The sequence below is a fragment of the Nothobranchius furzeri genome, chromosome 19, assembly GCF_043380555.1.
Source record: "Nothobranchius furzeri strain GRZ-AD chromosome 19, NfurGRZ-RIMD1, whole genome shotgun sequence".
Classification (NCBI taxonomy): Eukaryota; Metazoa; Chordata; class Actinopteri; order Cyprinodontiformes; family Nothobranchiidae; genus Nothobranchius; species Nothobranchius furzeri.
The window spans coordinates 9,220,152-9,239,502 of record NC_091759.1 but is presented as its reverse complement, the minus strand read 5'-3'; the positions used below and the strand labels follow the sequence as shown (position 1 = coordinate 9,239,502).

General features: G+C 40.7%; 2 protein-coding genes across 3 annotated transcripts; both read left to right on the top strand.

Annotated features, from left to right (window-relative positions):
* The first annotated feature begins 417 nt into the window (after positions 1-417).
* rnmt (RNA (guanine-7-) methyltransferase) lies at positions 418-5,044 on the top strand. Of its 2 annotated transcripts, none has more exons than XM_015973455.3 (12): positions 418-490; positions 581-650; positions 1,133-1,285; positions 1,368-1,497; positions 1,685-1,810; positions 1,922-2,037; positions 2,136-2,317; positions 2,410-2,574; positions 2,674-2,791; positions 4,336-4,434; positions 4,512-4,545; positions 4,652-5,044. In XM_015973455.3, the coding sequence occupies exons 3-12, from the start codon at positions 1,142-1,144 to the stop codon at positions 4,687-4,689; spliced, it is 1,152 nt and encodes a 383-aa protein (XP_015828941.3). In that variant the 5' UTR covers positions 418-490; positions 581-650; positions 1,133-1,141; the 3' UTR covers positions 4,690-5,044. The 2 variants fall into 2 exon arrangements, with proteins under 2 accessions (XP_015828941.3, XP_015828942.3); XM_015973456.3 differs by having other exon boundaries at positions 1,097-1,285.
* A 3,548-nt stretch (positions 5,045-8,592) lies between these two features.
* abrab (actin binding Rho activating protein b) lies at positions 8,593-15,950 on the top strand. The gene is made up of 2 exons (XM_015973457.3): positions 8,593-9,546; positions 14,757-15,950. Exons 1-2 carry the CDS (start codon positions 8,849-8,851, stop codon positions 15,112-15,114), a joined length of 1,056 nt encoding a protein of 351 aa, XP_015828943.3. The 5' UTR covers positions 8,593-8,848; the 3' UTR covers positions 15,115-15,950.
* The last annotated feature ends 3,401 nt before the right edge of the window (positions 15,951-19,351 follow it).

The following is a 19,351-nucleotide window of genomic DNA, read 5'->3' as shown; positions in this document are numbered from 1 at the left end:
GAATAAGAGTAATTTGGAAATGTGTTTCTTCTGCCTTCATTTGTTTTTAAAAAATGTATTAAAGTTTACTTATCTTCAATTTTGCCCTTTAAATAAAATAACTATATAATATTGCAAATAATTTTTAATTCCTTTGTTTTAACCATGCTTTCTTCTGTTAAATAGACAAAAATGTACAACCGTCCACATTTTTTATTGATATTTGCTTTCTTTGCCCTGTTTTAATTTCTTCTGTTTTTAATATTATAACTTATGGGTACTTCTAGTGCATGTATTCATACGCCTCCTACTTTTTGGTAAATTATATTTTCTACGTTTATGATGTTCGCTTATTTTTGGCCAGTTTTGTTTGAATAAGTTTTATTACTAACCATGGACACATATACGGGTTCTAACCTTTTATTTGTGTTTCGCCACGTGTCGCAGACATTTGACGACAGTGGAAGCGGAAGTTTATCAAAGCGCATGCGTGCTGTCAACAGAGATCATTGTGAGTAGATTATCATATTAGAAAAGAAAATTCTTAACAGTTTACATGATTTTATCAACAAATAGTTTGTATTTTGCTCTCATCTGATAGTTTACATCCAGGCAGTGGTTCTTCCTGCTTCCGGTGAATCTCTGACGGGTGTTTTATTGGATCTACGAAGGTAAGCGTTAGCATGCTAACCAGTTAGCGGGAGGTTTATTTATTCCCGTAACTTTATCTGAAGGTCAGCTTTGCCTTTACCCGAAATTACTGAATGAAAAACTGTCTGACTAGACTAGGGGGTTAAACAAGAAAGAAACTTGATCATAATTATTATTTAGCTAGCTTGCTTGGGAAGCAAGACCACATTTCCCTCCATACATGTTCAGCTGTAGTTTATTACATCAATTTGTTTTCAAACAACCAAGCTTTCAATTTATTTTAAATGCTTGTCATGTTTTAAATAACGTTACAAGTTGGACTTTAAAATAGTTTTGCTCCAGCAAGGTGATCTTTTATTCATAAATCAATAGAAGAGTGGTGCGTTTTCAGGTCTTTTGTAGGTCTTTAAATCATGTAATCAAAGCTGTGATTATTTAAACAACTTTCCTTTTTTTCTGTTTCCAGTCAGCCTGGTTGTGCTTTGTCCTCCTCTCATTCCAGACTACAGAAATGGAGAAGGTAGGAGAGAAACAGGGAGAAGAGGACGGAGCAGCTCCAGCAGGAGGAGGAAGTGAGCTGGGGCAGAAGTCAGGCACGAAAAGGGTGCCAGAGAGAGGTGATGATGAGGAGGAGACACCACCCACCAAGAAACCAGTAGGCATATCAATAATTATAATGAAATAAAAAAGTGTGTCCCATGCTTGAACACATTATTGATGTGTTATTGATCCTCTAGGTGACTGATCACAGCGTGAAGGTTGCGAGTCACTACAACAAACTGCAGGAAGTTGGTCTGGAGGTCCGAAGTCAAAGCAGGATCTTCTACATGAGGAACTTTAACAACTGGGTGAAGAGTGTTCTTATTGGTAACTGATCACTAATTAATACTATTTGTTAATCCAACAATAATCCCTCTCATGTTTTCACCCGATACGATCAATCTGTCAATCGTCAACCAGCCTTCTGATGCTGCTGTGACCTTTTTCTTTCCATAAACTCATTTTTAGTTGCGTTAAGTTGAACATCTGTTAAAATCTGTTCATTGATTATCAGGTGAGATGCTGGAGCGGGTCCGAGGAGCGGGAAGCAGGAACGTGTCGGTGTTGGACCTCGGCTGTGGGAAAGGAGGAGACCTGCTGAAGTGGAGGAGAGGAGGAATAAATCGTCTTGTTTGTGCAGGTGGTTAAAAAAATCACCCTTATTCTTTGTCAGGAAATAAGTTCAACTCCATTCCTAGAAACTTTGTGTAGCCTTGCTTTCTTTAATGTTTTGCGTCTGTGTTGTTTCCAGATATAGCCGCAGTGTCAGTGGAGCAGTGCCAGAGTCGCTACGAAGACATGAAGCGGAAAAGTTACAATAACGAGAAAATCTTTAGTGCTCAATTCATCACCGCAGACTGCTCCACGGTAACTCACTTGTGTTGGTTCTGTGATTAGAAAGAGGCTGAAACAAAGCTGGTGTTTCAGAACGGTGTGAATAATAATAAAATCGTTTTGTGGTGCAGGAGGTTTTGTCAGAGAAGCTGGATGACCCCCAGCTGATGTTCGACATCTGCAGCTGCCAGTTTGTGTATCACTACTCGTTTGAGAGCGAGCAGAAGGCAGACATGATGCTGAGGAACGCCTGCGAGCGTCTGAAGCCTGGGGGCTTTTTTATCGGAACAACGCCAGATGCATACGAGCTTGTGTAGGAACAAGGATTATATTTACACTTCCGTAAAAATAACCATTTAATCTTTATAGAGAACATATTCTAATTATTGCTTTTTGTGTTTTCAGGAAACGTCTGGAGGCGTCTGACTCGCTGACCTTTGGTAACGAGATCTTCAAAGTTTCCTTCCAGTCCAAAGGTTCCTACCCGCTGTTCGGATGTCAGTATCACTTCAACCTCGAGGGCGTGGTCGATGTGCCGGAGTTTCTTGTCTACTTTCCTGTTTTGGAACAGTAAGATTTGGTTTTTATTGCGAGCTTTTTAACAATAACAGAGTTCTTGATGGAATAATTAGCTGCAGGAAGTAAAAAGCACCTGTGTTTGTGTGTCAGCATGGCGAAGCGCTACAACATGCGTCTGGTTCTGAAACAGAGGTTTTCAGAGTTCTGTGAGGAGAAAGTGAAAAAGGAGCAACACCGCAACCTCATGATGAAGATGATGGCTCTGGAGGTAAAAACTGAAGCTTTAGGCCTAGTCCACACGTAGCCGGGTTTTATTAAAAACGAATAACCGCCCCTCCAAAAACTTGCATCCACACCACCTTGTTTTAAAAATAAACTCTGTCCACACGTACCCGGATAAATACGTTGTTAAGGACATGCCAGACCTGTAGGCGGCAGTACTTCCCCCGTTCTTAACCTCGTCGTTCGTCTGTGGTCTTCCGCAAGGAGCAGTAATTCCGCTTGCAAAAACAAACAAGCAAAAAGCGCTTGTACAAGTGATGAAGCGAGCGCAGCTCTGAGGGCATCCATGCTGTCGGCTAGTGTAAACACAGGTCGCACACGTGATGTCAGCATTTTTTGTCGCGGAAAGTGACGTTGCGGACCTTAAAACTCCGGTTTTGTCTGTCCACACGCAGACACCCAAAACGGAGAAAACGCAGATCTTCACTTTGGCCGGAGTGTTTAAAAAGATCCGTTTTCGTGTGGATGACAGGCCAAAACGTAGAAAGATATCTACGTTTTGGCAGATCCGCGGCTACGTGTGGACAGGGCCTTAATGAGCTAAAACACCGACCTTTTCTATGTAATCTTTATAAAAATGACAAGTTGCATGTAATTTAAAGATAAATTAGTATTTAGTTCATTTTTGGACACATAATAGATTAATTAAACAACTGTTTTTGATATTTACAAAAACAATGCTATTAGATTGTGTCGGGTGATCTGTGTGAAATGGCGTTTTATTATTTTAACAAATTCTCCTTTTCTTACTTTGTTTTTATGTTTTTATTTACAATCTTTTGGGTCGACCTCTGAGCTGCAAAGGAAGGCCGATCTGGGTTTTCTAATAAATTTACAGTTTTTCTTTCATGTTTGTTTGATTTGGCTCCTGTTGATCCCGTAAAGGTGAAGGTCTCAGAGCAACTTTTATTTGTTCTTTTTTAAAATATAATCAGTCACTCTGAGTTGAACACGCAGGCTAAATGCGTTAGCCGCAGATAGAGAAGAGACGCTCAGGTTAGAAAATCCTGACAGATTTATGTAACGCTGAAAACTAGCGTTCATGGATCACTCATCTTGGCTCGTGAAGCGGAAGGCTTTGTTGGTTTAGCGTCCAGGAGAGAGCAGAGCACGCCTCGGCTAGTAGACGCTAACCGTCAGCATTAGCAACTCCGCAACACGGCAGCACTCCTTCAGGCTTGTGTCATTTGTAAAGATGAAACGTCAAAGCTGCAGAGGAAACGGAGTCAGTGGTGGAGTTGTGCTGCTGGTATCCAATCAGTGGTGAGTTGTCCAAATATCAGGAAAACTAAATGAGTACTACTACAAATCCTGCCATTTTCTTCCCCCCCTGTCCTCCGGCTAACTCTACTTCCTGAAATAGGAGCGCCAGAGCTTTTTTTCCTATAGAGATGAACTCACAAGCCATTCACTCATTCATAGGGACCACTTTTAACGCCCTTTTTAAATGGTCTATGTAGCTGGCTGCGTGATCCTGTTGTAAACACGTGCTTTCTGAGTCGTTACATGATGAATATGTTGTGTTTTCAGCTGTTTCCCTGTGAGGTCGGAGGTCGACAGGCTTCAGAGAGCACTGAAGAGTACTCCCACGCTAAAGAACGCTGTTGCAGAGCGGGACTGAGACAAGTGGTGGGTCTGCTGTAGCGATCCGATACGGTTGGGTTCATGGTTCTGTTAGTCTGATCGGGTTTTCTGTTTGCTTGTAGGGAACACTGAGCAGATCTGAATGGGAGGCAGCCAGTAAGTTTCTATTAAATTTAGTTTGTGTTTAGATTGATCCTCATATGCTTTGTTAAAGAGAAGAATCATAAAAGATGAATTAAACCCTTCTCTTGTCTCCTTGCAGGTATCTACCTGGTGTTTGTCTTCCAGAAGATGGCCTGATGCTTGAAAAACATAACAAAACTCCTCTTGAAGCTTACCTCACCTGTTTGTGTTTGTACAGTTTTTTTTTCCGTTGCCTTTTTTAGGATTTTTTTTATATAAACTATGATCTGCAGGCCTGTTGGAGAAATGTATTTAAACCACAAATTAAAACAGCTGTTTTTCATCCATATTGGCCTGTTTTGGCTATATTGTCCTATTAGGAGTTAGAATGCAGTGAAGGTGGGATTAATGGAACAAATGACATTTGGAGGTAATTGAGATGTAAGAAATGATCCTGTACAAGCTGTTTGACTTTGTCAGATTGTTGGGACTTTAGTTTCATAAATAAAACGATCTAATTCATAAAACATCAGATAAAGTATGTTATTACTTTAGTTTATTGCTCAATAATATTTGGTGTCATTCATTCTTTTTTACTTTTTAATATTTTAATCCTTTATTTTGGAGATGAAAACAAAAGAATAAAAGTTTTTTAAAGAAATCAAATTAAAACTTAATTGCTAATGGTGTATTTAGCGCTATATCCTATTAGCTTCCAAGCCAAGAAGAAAGGTGAATTTATGCATTTTGTATCCATTTTTCCCATTGTCCTTTTTTAGTCACAACAATCATATTAGGCACTGTAGAAAAAAAATTAAAATGCTGTTAATTTTAAATTGATTATATAAGTTTTTGTTAGATTGATAAAGAAATGGCTAAATGGAAGAGCAACTAATATGACCCAACCATAACCTTATTACTGATTTTCTTTCTTTGGAGCTGAAAGGTTGAAAAACCATGATAACGCAGCGGAAGATGGAAAACACTTAACATAGTCTAAATAACAGGAAAGCCAGAACATATTCACTTCTACAAGTGACTTAACTAAAATGCTACTAAAATTCGACATAGTCTCATATTTTTCCCATTGTCCTTTTTGGTCAAAAGTCTTAACTTTTATAATTCCAATTACTTTGTCTCCTTCTACTCCTTAATAATAATGTTCCTAAAAGGATTTAAAGAAAGATAAAAAAATGTAAGCTTCATTGTGATAAATAAGGCTAAAATATTCTCTACAAGAAAAACAAAACTAAAGTGTTGCACAACTTTTTCTATTCAGTAATTCTTGTAAGTTTACTTAGACAAAGAACGATCAGTAAAATTAGTAGAATTGCATTCCAACTTGTTTACTGGTTACTTACTTTATACATTTTGAATTTAATATATGACATAGTGTTTGTAAGAATTTAGAGGAAGTGTTTCTACTAAGGAAATCTTAACTTTATAAATCCAGTTCCTTCTTCTCCTGCTACTCCTCTTTAATATTAATATTTCTAAAAGGATTAAAAGAAACATTAAGATTTTTTTAAAAGCTTCACTAAGATAAGGAGGCTAAAATATTATTTTGTAATAGTCTAAAATGAAGATAAGTGCAGTTACAGCTTTAAGACACTGGAGGGCAGCAACTCCCCTTCTTCCCCTCATTTACAAATGCTGTTGGTTGGAACCCAGAGTGTCATTATGTTTTTTGCCAGCAGATATACCATTTTCAAAGTATTTGGAAGACTTTAGAGGAAGTGTTTCTACTGAGGAAGTCTTTTAACTTCATAAATCCCGTTCCTCCTTCTGTTGTTTCCTAATAATATTCCTCAAAGGATTTAATGAAAAATGAGGAGTTTTTGAAAGGTTCAATGAGATGAGGAGGCTAAATTAATCTCTACTAAATAAATAAAAAGAACAAAAGTGTAACTCTAGTAAGGTTTTTTTTTTAGACAAACAACGATCAGTAAAAAAAATTGCATTTCTATTTGGTTACTGGTTACTTACTTTACACATATTTTTTATTTAATTTCTTTCAATCTGACAGTGGAACTATTTAGAGGAAGTATTTTCTAATAATAAAGTCTTATAACTTTATAAATCCAGTTTCTTCCTCTCCTTCGACTTCTCCTTCTTAATAATAATATTCCTAACATTATTAAAAGAAAGATTAATTTTTTAAAATATTATTAAAAATAAATAGGCTAAAATAAATGATCTTTTAAAAGGCTAAAATGAACAAAAGTGTAGTACCACCTATCAGACACTAGAGAGCAGCAACTCTTCCTTTCCTTTCTTAATGCTGTTAAAACCGAGTGTGTCGTTCTGTTTGTGGCCAGCAGAGGGCGCAAATTCCTTATTCTTTCAAGGAAATGTTAGTGCTGGTAGAGTTTACAGGAAGTACTTCTAACAAATAACCATTTTAACTTTATAAATCCATTTCCTTCCTTCCAGCACTTCCTGATGATTCCTTCAAAAGAAATGGTACAACTTAAAATTACTGCTGGTTTTAAATTAATGTTAATATTTTAATGAATATTTAAACATTTCTTCACCTCCTGAAATTTTGTTTAGCCAATTGGTTATTTTAACAGCTATTTGGAATTAACAGGATTTTATTGGGATTACTAACCAGTTTTTCCACAAATCTCTGAGAATAATAGCAGGTCCAAGTCCTCACATGGGGACACAGGCTTTCAGGAAGTTGGGATTCTCTGAAATTGTAAATAAATACAACAAATTTAGAGATTTTCTGGAATTTAACTTTTAAAACATCATATTCTGGGATTATTATTCCCATTTTCACTCATTTTGTCTAAATAAAGATATTTGGTGCAGTAAAGACTAGAAATATCTTGTTATGGTTAAAGACATGGAAGACATTTTTAATCGTTGGCTTTACAAGACTGGATGAAGCATCTTGGAATGATCAGGAATGTTTCCTTTGATGCTAAAATTACAGAAGGAAGCCAATCAGATGATTTTATGGTCTATTTCCTGTAACTGAGTTCAGATAACAAAAAAATGCTCCAGAGCTGTCACCAAACTACAAAACTGTTGTACGATTGTTCCTGTGCTTTTATTTTGTTAATCTCAAACCTGAAATCTTATTCGGCCTTGGTGGAGGAGCTTCATTCCTCCTGTCCTGTCCTACGATCAGGAAAATTCAGACGCCTAACAGCTGCTGTGTGCAAAAACGTGTTCCAGCTTCTATTTATAAACCGGCTCCATCTGTAAACAGGGATGAAAGATATGAAACACGTCATAGGTTTAAACTATATAACATCTCCTTCATAAGGCATGGCTACGAAACAGACAGAAGTTAGATCTACTAAATATCACCCATATATTCAACTTTTACACTCATTTTCAGAATATCTGATTTTTTTCTGCTTTATAAATCGTTCAGAAATAAAAAGACTCCAAAACTCAAGAGCTGAACTGCTGTTGCATCAACATTGAGCTTTTTAGAGCCCGAAATATGAAATGATATTAAAAAACAAACGAAAAAAACTATTTAATGGTTGATCTTAATGTAACAATATAAAAATCGGTTTCATTATGTAATAATAAAAACAATCAGAGTGATACAGAAATAAAATTGGCCCTCACCACCTGCAGATCCTCCACCAGAGGGCAGCAGACATTTATAGAACTGAACATGGCAAGTTTTATGATGAGAGTACTAATCTTAATACTCCATCTGCTTTAAAGCCTAAACAAGTTTGATCTAAATTTATGACAAAAGTCCATCAGTTGTCTTTTTCATCATCCATGAATAAACTTGCAACATATGGAACTAAGTACGATAAAAGATATAATAACTCATCTTTTTAGTTTCAACAATTTCTCATTTTAGGAGAGGTGATGACCGAGTGGACGACGTGGGAAGAAAAACAAACGTAGAAATAACCTCAGTAAGTAAAATACTAAAAGAAACTTTTTAGAAAAACAATGTAGAAATAAAAAAAATGTTATTGTAATTTTTGCACAATCAACATTTAGAATAAACCCTGTTTAGAGGATCATATAGTGTGTGTTTGATGTGTGTGTGTGTGTGTGTGTGTGTGTGTGTGTGTGTGTGTGTGTGTGTGTGTGTGTGTGTGTGTGTGTGTTGACCTGCTCCTATATCTGCTGCCCAGCTAACTACAAGCCCAGCTGATCTGTGATGAAACACGAGTGTGTCGGGGTCATCAGTGTCAGGGAAAGACGATCAGGTCTGGAGCCTGAGAGGACTCGAATACTTTCCACCACCGTGTTACAGCTTCCTCTCTCTAATTTATGAGCTGAAGCTGCGAGGGTGAGGTTAAAAGCAACAGAGAAGATATTTTATTTTGTAGGATTTTCATAGAGAAATATGTCTGATAAGCAGGCGATCCGAGCTTCTGACAGGAAACCATCCAGCAATAAGAACATAAAGAAGCTCCGCACTCTGAGCGTGGTGTGCAACCTGACAAGCAGCTGGCAGCAGTGGGTGACTGACAATGAGAAGAAACAAGCCAGCGAGCCTAGCGGCTGGGCTCCCTCATCCCTCGGAGGAGAAACAGAAAAACCCTTCAAGAAATGGGTCCCTAAAAAAACTCCTCAACCTTCTTCTAAAAGCCCCTCAGAGGCTCAAACATCTCAAACATCCATCGCTGAGCAGGTTGGGACTTCAGATGAGGTTCTGCCATCGTCTTGCATCAGAACAAAGCAGGTGGTGAAGACCGTGACCAGCAGCGTTCAGGAGAAGAGTGCAGGCGTCGGCCTCCTGACTGAGAAGATAAAGAAGGAGTCTCTTCCATCAAGCGAGGAGGTCGACCAACTGCTGCGGAAGAAAAGCTCCCCCACACGACGCAGGAAGTGCTCCAACATGGTGTCCTCTCTCACTAAAAGCTGGAAGCAGGTGGAGCAGGGGAGGACGCTCAAAGAAGGAGGAGAAGGACATGACTATGGAGAAGATAAAGGAGAGGAGGAATCCGATACACAAGATGCTCTGATAGAGAAGATTTCAACACCAGAAGAGTCTAAACCTACCCGTGACACTGTGAGGATAAAAAGACCCCAAGCTTCAACGTGAGTGTTGTCACTTAGTTGTGATTGTTAAAAGAGGTTCAAACACACACCAGTGTTAATCTGCAGAAAGGAGGGTTTCAACCACACGGGCCGAAAGCCAGGGTTTGCTTCGTGATGAAGGTTTCCAGGAAGTAAGAAACTTTCACAAAAGATTTAATAACATCCTCCACGGCAGCCTAAGAATCTCATCAGGTCACATCAGCAGAAAAGCTCCAAACAGCCCACTCAGAAATGCCGCATTAACTCTCCTGCACATCTGCAGGAACACTCTCGGATCGTCCAGACCCAGGATGTCAGCAGAAAAGTCAGGTGCAAACATCGTTAAGGCTTCGGTTACTGCAGTCCTACTGGGGCAGCGTCGATTTGGGGCTGGAGTGAACGCTAAAGCAGTCAGATGTGTGAAACAAGATGTCCCAAACTCCATTTCTTAGTAAAGAATTAATCATGAGGTGGAACCAAACTTATTGGTTCAGGCAAGGCAGCTAAACTAAGTATGTTAATATTCAGTATGGGTGAATCTGAGTGTGGTTAGGAGCCCCTAAGAGCGGCCCAGACTGTCTCAAAGTAGTACGAAAAGAGAAACTCAGTTAGTAATAGGCCATTAAAATCAGGGCCGGCACAAGCCTTTGTGGGGCCCTGAGCAGGTTTTCCTTTAGGGCCCCCATACCAGCAAGCAGCATTGTGCCTGAATGAGTTTATTGAGGAATCATTCGTGAACTTCTTAGGTGTGTTCTTGCTGTGTCGTGGTTCTAATTCCATGCTTTCGTTCTTTTTAAACACAGAAACAGTTTTGTTTACCTGTTTTGTAGCTACAGCTTCGCCGACGGATCAGCGTCAGCCCGAAGAAGCCGGCAGCCGTCGGCGAAACTGTAGCTACAAAACAGGTAAACAAAACTGTTTCTGTGTTTAAAAAGAACGAAAGCATGGAATTCTTGAACTTGTTCATATTTGTTGTGAACATGAATTACATTCGCTTGTATTTTGCCTTATGACTCGCCTTATTCTGGCGTTTTTGAACGGGTTTATGAACAGCACTTTCGCAGTTCGAGAGCTCCAATCTTCCATGGAGCTAAAACCGCAGCTAAAAATATCCCATTAACCATACCCATTATGAAGTGTTTTCTGTTCCCTTGGTGCTCTTGGGGGGGCCCCTGGTGGTACGGGGCCCCAAGCAGTTGCTTAACTCGCATATGTCTAGGACCGGCTCTGAATAAAACAGATTTGTTAAAGATCGTTATCTAAGCCTTTGTATCTAAGGGTTTATGTTGGGTTATTTTTATTAAAACCAGGTTACCTTAAGAGAAGTCAAACGCACAGAGGATTAGAACAATATTATTGTTCATTTTATTTTGCAAAGTGGAGAGACGAAATGAATACACACCCAAGCATGGTTCACAGGATCTCTCAGGGAACATCCGTTCTCTGAGGGTTTTTATTAGCAAGCGCACACAACACAACACATCACATTCCTAAACTGCTCCGTAGAGATTCAGGTGGAAAGCTGTTTAACGTAGGGAGTAAAAACAATGCCACAACTCCCTCATACAAAACCAGGTGCATTCAGTCAACATGCTGTTTCCCGTGGGAGCATAACTGATAACACTGACCAGCGTGGTCTGAGGAAGGTCGTTGTCCTCCCTGTTGAGACGGGAAGACTGGCACAGGATAATAGTTGCATTTTAATGAAGCAACAGGTGTTTTACTTATAAGGCAGCTATGATTTTAAGCAGTAATGTCAGCTAAAATCGATTTTTCTCTATCATTCCTCCCTGTAAATGCTAGTTTATCCCACATAACTGACAGCTTAATAAAAACAGTAACAACAATAAAAGGTTGAGATAGTTGATCCTTTTCCAGCGTCTCTTCTTCGCTGTGACCTGTTGTAGTTGTGTCCAAGTGGTCTTCAGCTGAGGTGGATGCAGGTTACATTGTCCTGTAGGTGGGCCCAGGGGGAGCCCCAATCTGTCATTTCAGTTCCAGTTCTAGTACCCCCTCAAATATTGCTGTCTCAGTGGTTCCATCAGGTGCTGAGAGACGGCCCAAGTGCAGGGCCATGAGTACGACCACAAACATCAACAATGTGGTGAACCCAGCAAGCTCGAAGCAGTTCTTTATCTTATCTTGATCTTATCTTCACCGGGTTTGAGAGACGGCACCCTAGTGGTGGCCCACCCCTTTGTAGCCCGGACTTTGTTGTCGCCCTAGTGGCTGTTGGTTGATAAGCTTGCAATGGGATCGATGAATCCAAGATGGCCTCTCAGCAATCTTCACAGCAGTGGGAGTAATGAGGAGTACTTTGAATGGACCTCTGACTGCCCCATCTGTTTCGCTTCAGCACCTTCATCAGAACCCAATTTCCTGGTTTCACGACCTGTGGCGAAAAAGCACCGGAAAATTCTGGGAGATCACTGTTGATTTAGAATTGTTTTCAGCAACAATCATTTAATATTTAAGGTAATTCCATCCAGGTAGTGTAGTAATGTGAGGAAATTGTTATCAGCCTCCCCTCCTCTTGAGGCATGAGGCAACTCAGGGCTCACCAGAAACAAAACATAAACAAAAGGGTCCGGTACTGGCAAGATTTTTTTTATAGCACATAAACATCTTTCCCGGTTTCACCCTTGCTTTCCTTTTCTCTGTCCTTTCTCTTCTGAATGCCTGCTCGCCTTTTTTGTCTCATCCAGCCATAACATTGCCACTCTTAAATGCTCCTCTTTCTTCTCCCTGTGGCTGCCGCAGCTTTGACCTTATAGGCACAGACTAAATCATTCCATTGTTGACCTTTTAGTTTGCCGTCAACTTTGTACTTTTTGTGCCATTTTTCCATAAACTTTAAACTGTCTGGATGTTTACGATACATAAATTTCAAGTCCCCCTCCAGCTTATCAACTGACGCTGCGTTGCCCATTTTATTTATAAAGTTGCGTTCACTGGTTTAGTGAAGAAAGCTAGCCTAGTGAAGTAGACCAAATTCTTGCTTTGCAAAGAATGGTCTAGGCATGCTCCATTGGAACCTCAGCAGCTCCTACCAGGACTCTGGCTAGCCAATCACAGCTCTCTAGAGGGGTTTCAAACACATAAAGAGCTGTGATTGGTCCATAATGGTGGGCCAATCATAGTGCTCTATCTGCTTAGTGAACAAATCACAGAGCTTTATCCGCTTTGTGGGCCAATCAGGGCACTCTATACGCCTGGTGGGTGGGATGATGCAACAGAGTGAAACAAGAGTATGTCACATTCTTTGTCCAGTGGAATGCGGAGATCATTTGAAAGACAACGGTAGAACCCGCCCCACAACCGAGAGCCGTCAATGGAGCATGGCCAGACTAAATAATACATTTATTTAGTCTGGCTTGCCAGGCTAGAAGAAAGCTGGAAGGACACCGGTAAACTCTAAAATGAACAGTATTAAAAATAGAATCAGGCTGGTAGACCTGAATGGTACACACACACACACACACACACACACACACACACACACACGCACAGACTGAGCTCCCACACACAGAAACCAGACAGAGTCCACGGCCGGACAACACACAAACTTGACCACAATGCGACAAATACAAAACCAATGGCTTAATCACAATCAACAGCTTGATCACAATGAACAAAACCACCAAACCATGAACCACACGCTTCTACAGACCATGAATAGTAGAGGGTCTATTTTGGATTTGGTATTTTCGTTATTAAACGCTTTCATTTAGAATTTGATTTCCTTCATTTGAGCCAAATATAGCGGTGATCGTATTTTACTTTAGTACCTCCGCAGCACCTTAAAATGTTTAATAATCAAAGCGACAGTGTGATTTCTGTACTCTGCCAATACAGCGGTTGCCAGCCCTGTGTTGCGCGTATATTGGCCACTTAGCGCGGCTGGTTATTTTTTTATTCTGCTACTGCCGAATTAGTGCCCAATTTTAGTGCGGCTGGCCACTTCTGGCTGGCGGCTCTGTCTTCCTTTTTGTTTTTATTTTCTTCTGTTCTGCTATTCTGTATTTTTACCACCGAGCTGGTGTGCTTTATAATCCCAGAAGTAGGACTGAATAACGCAATTCAGCCTCGTTTACAACCCGTTCCGCGCGACAACCGATACCGTTCGTTTTATTTCACATTTATTTCAGACGGCATTAGACCGGAACCATCTCAATAACTGACCTTCCATGTTGGGGCTTAAAGCGTCCTTTAAGCCTGAATAGCAGAACAAAAGCACACTGCCAATAGCTTTTTATGAAAAGGTGCGTATCAAAAAGGTACTTACTACCCCCTGTGCGTTTGGGTCACCCCGAATCTGAATGCACGAGAGCTGTTGGCGGAAGACGTTCTGTAGAGCTAGAACAGCCGGCCAGCGGAGCAAGTCAGCCCCCTAGGCTTTGGTGAAAGCGGTGCGCCACGTCGGTCCCCCGGAGAAAGCCTCCCACGGCTGGCTCTGAGCGCACGGTCACGGCACCAAAAATGTTGGGTTATTTTTATTAAAACCAGGTTACCTTAAGAGAAGTCAAATGCACAGAGGATTAGAGCAATATTATTGTTCACTTTACTTTGCAAAGTGGAGAGACGAAATGAATACACACCCAAGCATGGTTCACAGGATCTCTCAGGGAACATCCGTTCTCTGAGGGTATTTATTAGCAAGCACACACAACACATCACATCACATTCCTAAACTGCTTCGTAGAGATTCAGGTGGAAAACTGTTTAACGTAGGGAGTAAAAACAATGCCACAACTCCCTCATACAAAACCAGGTGCATTCAGTCAACATGCTGTTTCCCATGGGAGCATAACTGATGACACTGGCCAACGTGGTCTGAGGAAGGTCGTTGTCCTCCCTGTTGAGACGGGAATACTGGCACAGGATAATAGTTGCATTTTAATGAAGCAACAGGTGTTTTACTTATAAGGCAGCTATGATTTTAAGCAGTAATGTCAGCGATCTAGATCTAAATCTCTGTTGAAATTTTAACATGCCAAAGCTCTGATATTCCTCATCCATTCTGGCAAAACTCCGCAAATTTACCAAGAAAAGTGGGAGAAAACCCCTGAAGAAGGCTGAGAAACATTTTTAAAACGGCTTGAGACAAAAAGAGCTAAAGATGTTTAACAAAACACTAATTGAAGGCCTGTCGGCAGAGTATCTATGGAAGTAGCTCCTGGATTTTCAAGTAATTAACTTGTGAAATCTGGGATTTAATCTGTCGTTCACAGATACAGAAAAGAAGCTGAAGATGCCAACAAAATCAACGCTCTCTCCAAGACATACAGCACCGTGGGAAACCTCAAGAGCCGTTGGCAGAACTGGGCCGTAGAGCACACGGTGAACCAGAAACTGAACCCCTTCAGCGAATACTTCGACTACGACTATTCCATGTCACTCCGTCTCCAGAAAGGCCAAGAGGGCTACGGACGCCCCAAAGAAGGGACCAAGACAGCAGAGAGAGCCAAACGAGCCGAGCAACACATCCTCCGTGAGATAGACGACATGTGCTACGTTATCAGGACTATGGCTGATCCGGACCTCGACGGAAAAACCCGTGTCACTTTTGGGGAGCTTTTTGACAGATAGGTCCGGATCTCGGACAAGGTTGTTGGGATTTTGATGAGAGCGAGGAAGCACGGGAAGGTGGAGTTTGGAGGGGAAATGCTGTGGCAAGGCCAGGATGATGGAGTGATCATTACTCTGCTGGTGTGAGATAAAAAACAGAGTGGATGAAGTCACCTGGATCACCCTGCCTTTTGCTGCCTTTTTTAGTAAACTGATTCATGCATAACAAAAAAAACCCTCTTCAATTTAAAGACTAAGTTCACTGAGAAACCATTTTGTTATTTTTGAAATATGATCAGTCACTTTGAGTCTCACATGCAGGCTAAATGTGAAACAGTCTCCTACCTCTATCACCTGCATTAGCGGCTGATAGAAAACAGACGGGGAAATGCTCGAAGTACAAAGTCGCTTCGATTTTTACGTCTTAATGGTGAAATCAGCATTCATGGATTTGTATGTTGTGGATTTAGCGTCCAGGAGAGAGCAGAGCACGTCTTGGCTAGTAGAAGCTAACCGTTAGCATTAGCAACTCCCCAGCTTGGCAGAACTCCTTCAGGCTTGTGTTGTTTGTGTAGATAAAACATCAGCATTGCAGCGTGAATAGTCAGTGATAGAGTCGCATTGCTGTTAGCCAATCACAGGCAAGATGTCCGAATATCAGGAAATGAGACTCCAAATCCTTCGGTCTTCTGCTCACCTCTCCTCTGACTCACTTCTAGTTCCTGACACAGGAGCACTAGAGCCTTTTTCCCACTGAGATCAACTCACAGGGATTTATTCATACTAGAGACCACTGCAAATGTGTTGAAAAAATTAGTGAACTTGGTCTTTTAAAAAGTAAAAGTCATTGAAATGTTGTTATCACCTGAGTTTGTGTTAATGTAGCAGATAACTGAGGCTTTGCAGGGTATCGCCGCTGTATTCAACACATGGATTGAGTTTCATCCTTCATGCAGTTTAGCAAGTAGCTCAGCCTGCAGCAGCAGGTACAATAACACAGAGAAAAGATGGAAGCACTTAGGAAAATCACGGGCTGAGACAGTTACATTTACACAGTTAATGAGAAAAAAATGTAAATTTGGGTCATGTTCTTGAGTAAAAGTTACAAATCCCTTCAACAGCTTTGTTAACTACTTCAGTTAAGAGAAACAGATTTATCATTTAGGACTGAGAGCTAAGAAAAGCCGCCCAAAGAGGCATCTTGGAATATTTCATAGCCAGTCGATTTGATTCTTGAGTGTTTTTCTTTTCCTTTCCCTACTGGTGTTCCCTGTGAGGGCACCGGTCTCTCACTCACAGCTACATTCACTCAGCCTAAAGCTTACCGGATCAGCTGGACAGCTACTTCAGTCCCAAATCCTCCTTGAACATGCATTTGTATCACCAAGTAACTTCTGCTCTAAAAGGTATTTCTCTGGTATCTGTGCCTTGTCATCATCCAAACTCATGTCAACATTTAACAGACTTAAAGAAGAATCACAATTTAAAAAATACTTTTATAATCCCACATCTGTTTCATTCATTTATCTTTTGTCTCTGCAGATCACTCCCATTATTCCCTTTTTTCTGGCTGTGGGATCCAGAGGTAGATCTTCTTACAGCATCAAAGTCGAAAGCAGATCGACCAAAACTACATTTATAGGTGAATTTATCAACCGTGTACAACTTTAAAATAACCACAATGGTGCCGGCTGTCTGGTTTTACTCAGTGTTTATAAAGCACCATAGTTTAAACGATCGGTTAACTTTAGTTAAAACTTATGATCTGGGAGCAAAATGATATGAGAGGTGCTTTTTATACTGCAGCCAACTACAAGGTGGCACCTCTTCTCAGTGTTCTCAGAGTTCTGTGTCCTTCATAAATAAACTTTCTTTTTGCGTTGTGGATATTTCATGCAAAATATTTAGAAAAAACATGTGAATTGAAACTTTTTCTTCTAGAGAAGACAAGTGATCCTGTTTTGCATCCCATTTGGAAGTATACTGAGGAAACAGACATCCGTGGGGATCTTTAGGTCATGCCACAGCTCATAAACTGGCTTTATGATTGTTTCAAAAAGGGTTGCAGAAGTTGTTTTGCAAGGCTGAATCTTTTAATCAAATCTGGATAAATTGCATTTGGCTAAAAAAGCAGGAAAATTTTAACTTCTCTGCAGAGTATGATAAACCACAGCCCACCACTAGGGGACAGTTCTGCATTTGCTGGTGATGCTAAATTCTCCAAAACCACAATGTCAATAAAACAATTCACAGATGTTGTGTTAGTAAATAATGTGTTTGGTTATGTAAATAGCTTTAAGAGCTTACTATATTTATTAACTCAACTTGTGACCAATAAGCTGTGATACTCTATCTAAATAGAGAATATCACCTTGCCTGGTCTTTATGGTGCTTTAATCAGAAGATCTAGGATTCTTTATTCATTAGGGCAGTGGTTCCCAACCTTTTTCCCAAGGGACCCCGTTTTTTTACCAGTAAAATTTTTGACGACCCCCTCCCATTCTCTCTTCCAGTACAAACATTATTAAGAAATGATAAAATTGTTCAAGCACATTTTAATATGCTTTGATTCAATAGATAACAGTAATAGTAGGCTCCAGTACAGAACAACGTCATTAACAAAACCAAACAGAGCATAATGTGCTTGACAGTTTGTATTACTTTTCTGAACACAGTTTCTTGATAAATCAATCATTCCTTTCAAAAAAAGTTTGACACATAAAAAATACACCGAGCAAAATGTACTTAAGTGTGTATATTACTGTTTATACTAGATTATTTACCATAACCGCTGTGATTAATCAACCAATCCTATCTTTAATGAACTTTTGACACTTGAAAATAAAACAGTGAGCTGAGTTAAATGTTCTTAAAAATGTGTTACATTTTCTGTACTAATTATTTCCTGTCTTAATATCAGTAAACTCTTCACTCATGAAAAAAAATGTGAGCAAAATGTAGGCTATAAACAAGTAATAAATGAAGTTTTAACCCCTTGGTGATGGCGACCCACTGAGAGGTTTTGGCGCCCCCTTGTGGGGGTCGGGACCCCTAGGTTAGGAACCACTGCATTAGGGGATTGTACACACTTCGTTTTGATTCAAGAAACAGTCAGGTTTGTAAAAGTAAGAATTTCTTTTACAAGCAATTAAAACTTGACAAATTAACTGAGCATTTACTGTGAGTGGATGGAACTAAAGTGGTGTCTGGAACTTATGCGTAAATATAATGTAGTCAGAACGTCCGTATCTCAGAGAGCTGAGTTCTGGACGTAAAAGAATTTGGTTTGCGTTAAGCTATGAATAGATTATTATCAAAACCACATCCAGACGCAATCTCACTGTGTTCTACGTACCCGAGCGGAGATGCCCTTTTGGATCTGAGATGTCAGGAGGGGGTCGGAGACCCCGGTACTGAAGTCCGTAGACTAACTTCCGGTACAACCAGGTCAGTCCAGGGTCATCTTCCAGGTAACGACAGTTGGAACTAGTTTGCGTCTCAGGAATAACTCTTAAGGAGTTGAACAAATCAGCTTGTTCTGCAGGACTATCTTGTTGTATCAGCTTCACAGGTGCATAAAAGGTTTTAAAGGTTTTGACGACGTGTCAAAGTCTTTGCTGGTTAAAGAGGTTTTGCTGCAGATGGCCGGTCTGAAGCTTTTCTCTAGAACTCTCGAACTTTCGAACTGAACAAACTGAAGAAAAACCACAGTGATCTAGTTTTAATGGAACGATGTTATGATTAAATAGCCGACCAAAAGTCGACTAGTTTGAGGAATATTACCAAGAATCTCAGAGACACACGCCTACTTTGATTCGGAGGCTCTGATCCGGGTAAAAGGTTAATTTTGTGTCATGCGTTTAACTTAACTTTACTTTGTCCTTGTCGTCATCGTCGTCATCTTCCTCCGCTTATCCGGGTTCGGGTCGCGGGGGCAGCATCCCAACTAGGGAGCTCCAGACCGTCCTCTCCCCGGCCACCTCCACCAGCTCCTCCGGCAGGACCCCAAGGCGTTCCCGGACCAGATTGGAGATGTAACCTCTCCAACGTGTCCTGGGTCGACCCGGGGGCCTCCTGCCGGCAGGACATGCCCGAAACACCTACTCGGGGAGGCGTCCAGGAGGCATCCTGACCAGATGCCCAAACCACCTCAAGTGACTCCTTTCGATCTGGAGGAGCAGCGGTTCTACTCCGAGTCCCTCCCGAATGTCTGAGCTCCTCACCCTATCTCTAAGGCTGAGCCCGGCCACCCTACGGA

What these genes read in the sequence shown, in the direction of transcription:
- rnmt (XM_015973455.3), top strand. Translation starts at nt 1,142, where the DNA reads ATGGAGAAGGTAGGAGAGAAACAGGGAGAAGAGGACGGAGCAGCTCCA. An exon ending in CACCACCCACCAAGAAACCA is followed by an intron (nt 1,286 to 1,367) that starts GTAGGCATATCA and finishes TTGATCCTCTAG; the next exon opens with GTGACTGATCACAGCGTGAA. An exon ending in TCACCGCAGACTGCTCCACG is followed by an intron (nt 2,038 to 2,135) that starts GTAACTCACTTG and finishes TTTGTGGTGCAG; the next exon opens with GAGGTTTTGTCAGAGAAGCT.
- abrab (XM_015973457.3), top strand. Translation starts at nt 8,849, where the DNA reads ATGTCTGATAAGCAGGCGATCCGAGCTTCTGACAGGAAACCATCCAGC. An exon ending in AAAAGACCCCAAGCTTCAAC is followed by an intron (nt 9,547 to 14,756) that starts GTGAGTGTTGTC and finishes TGTCGTTCACAG; the next exon opens with ATACAGAAAAGAAGCTGAAG.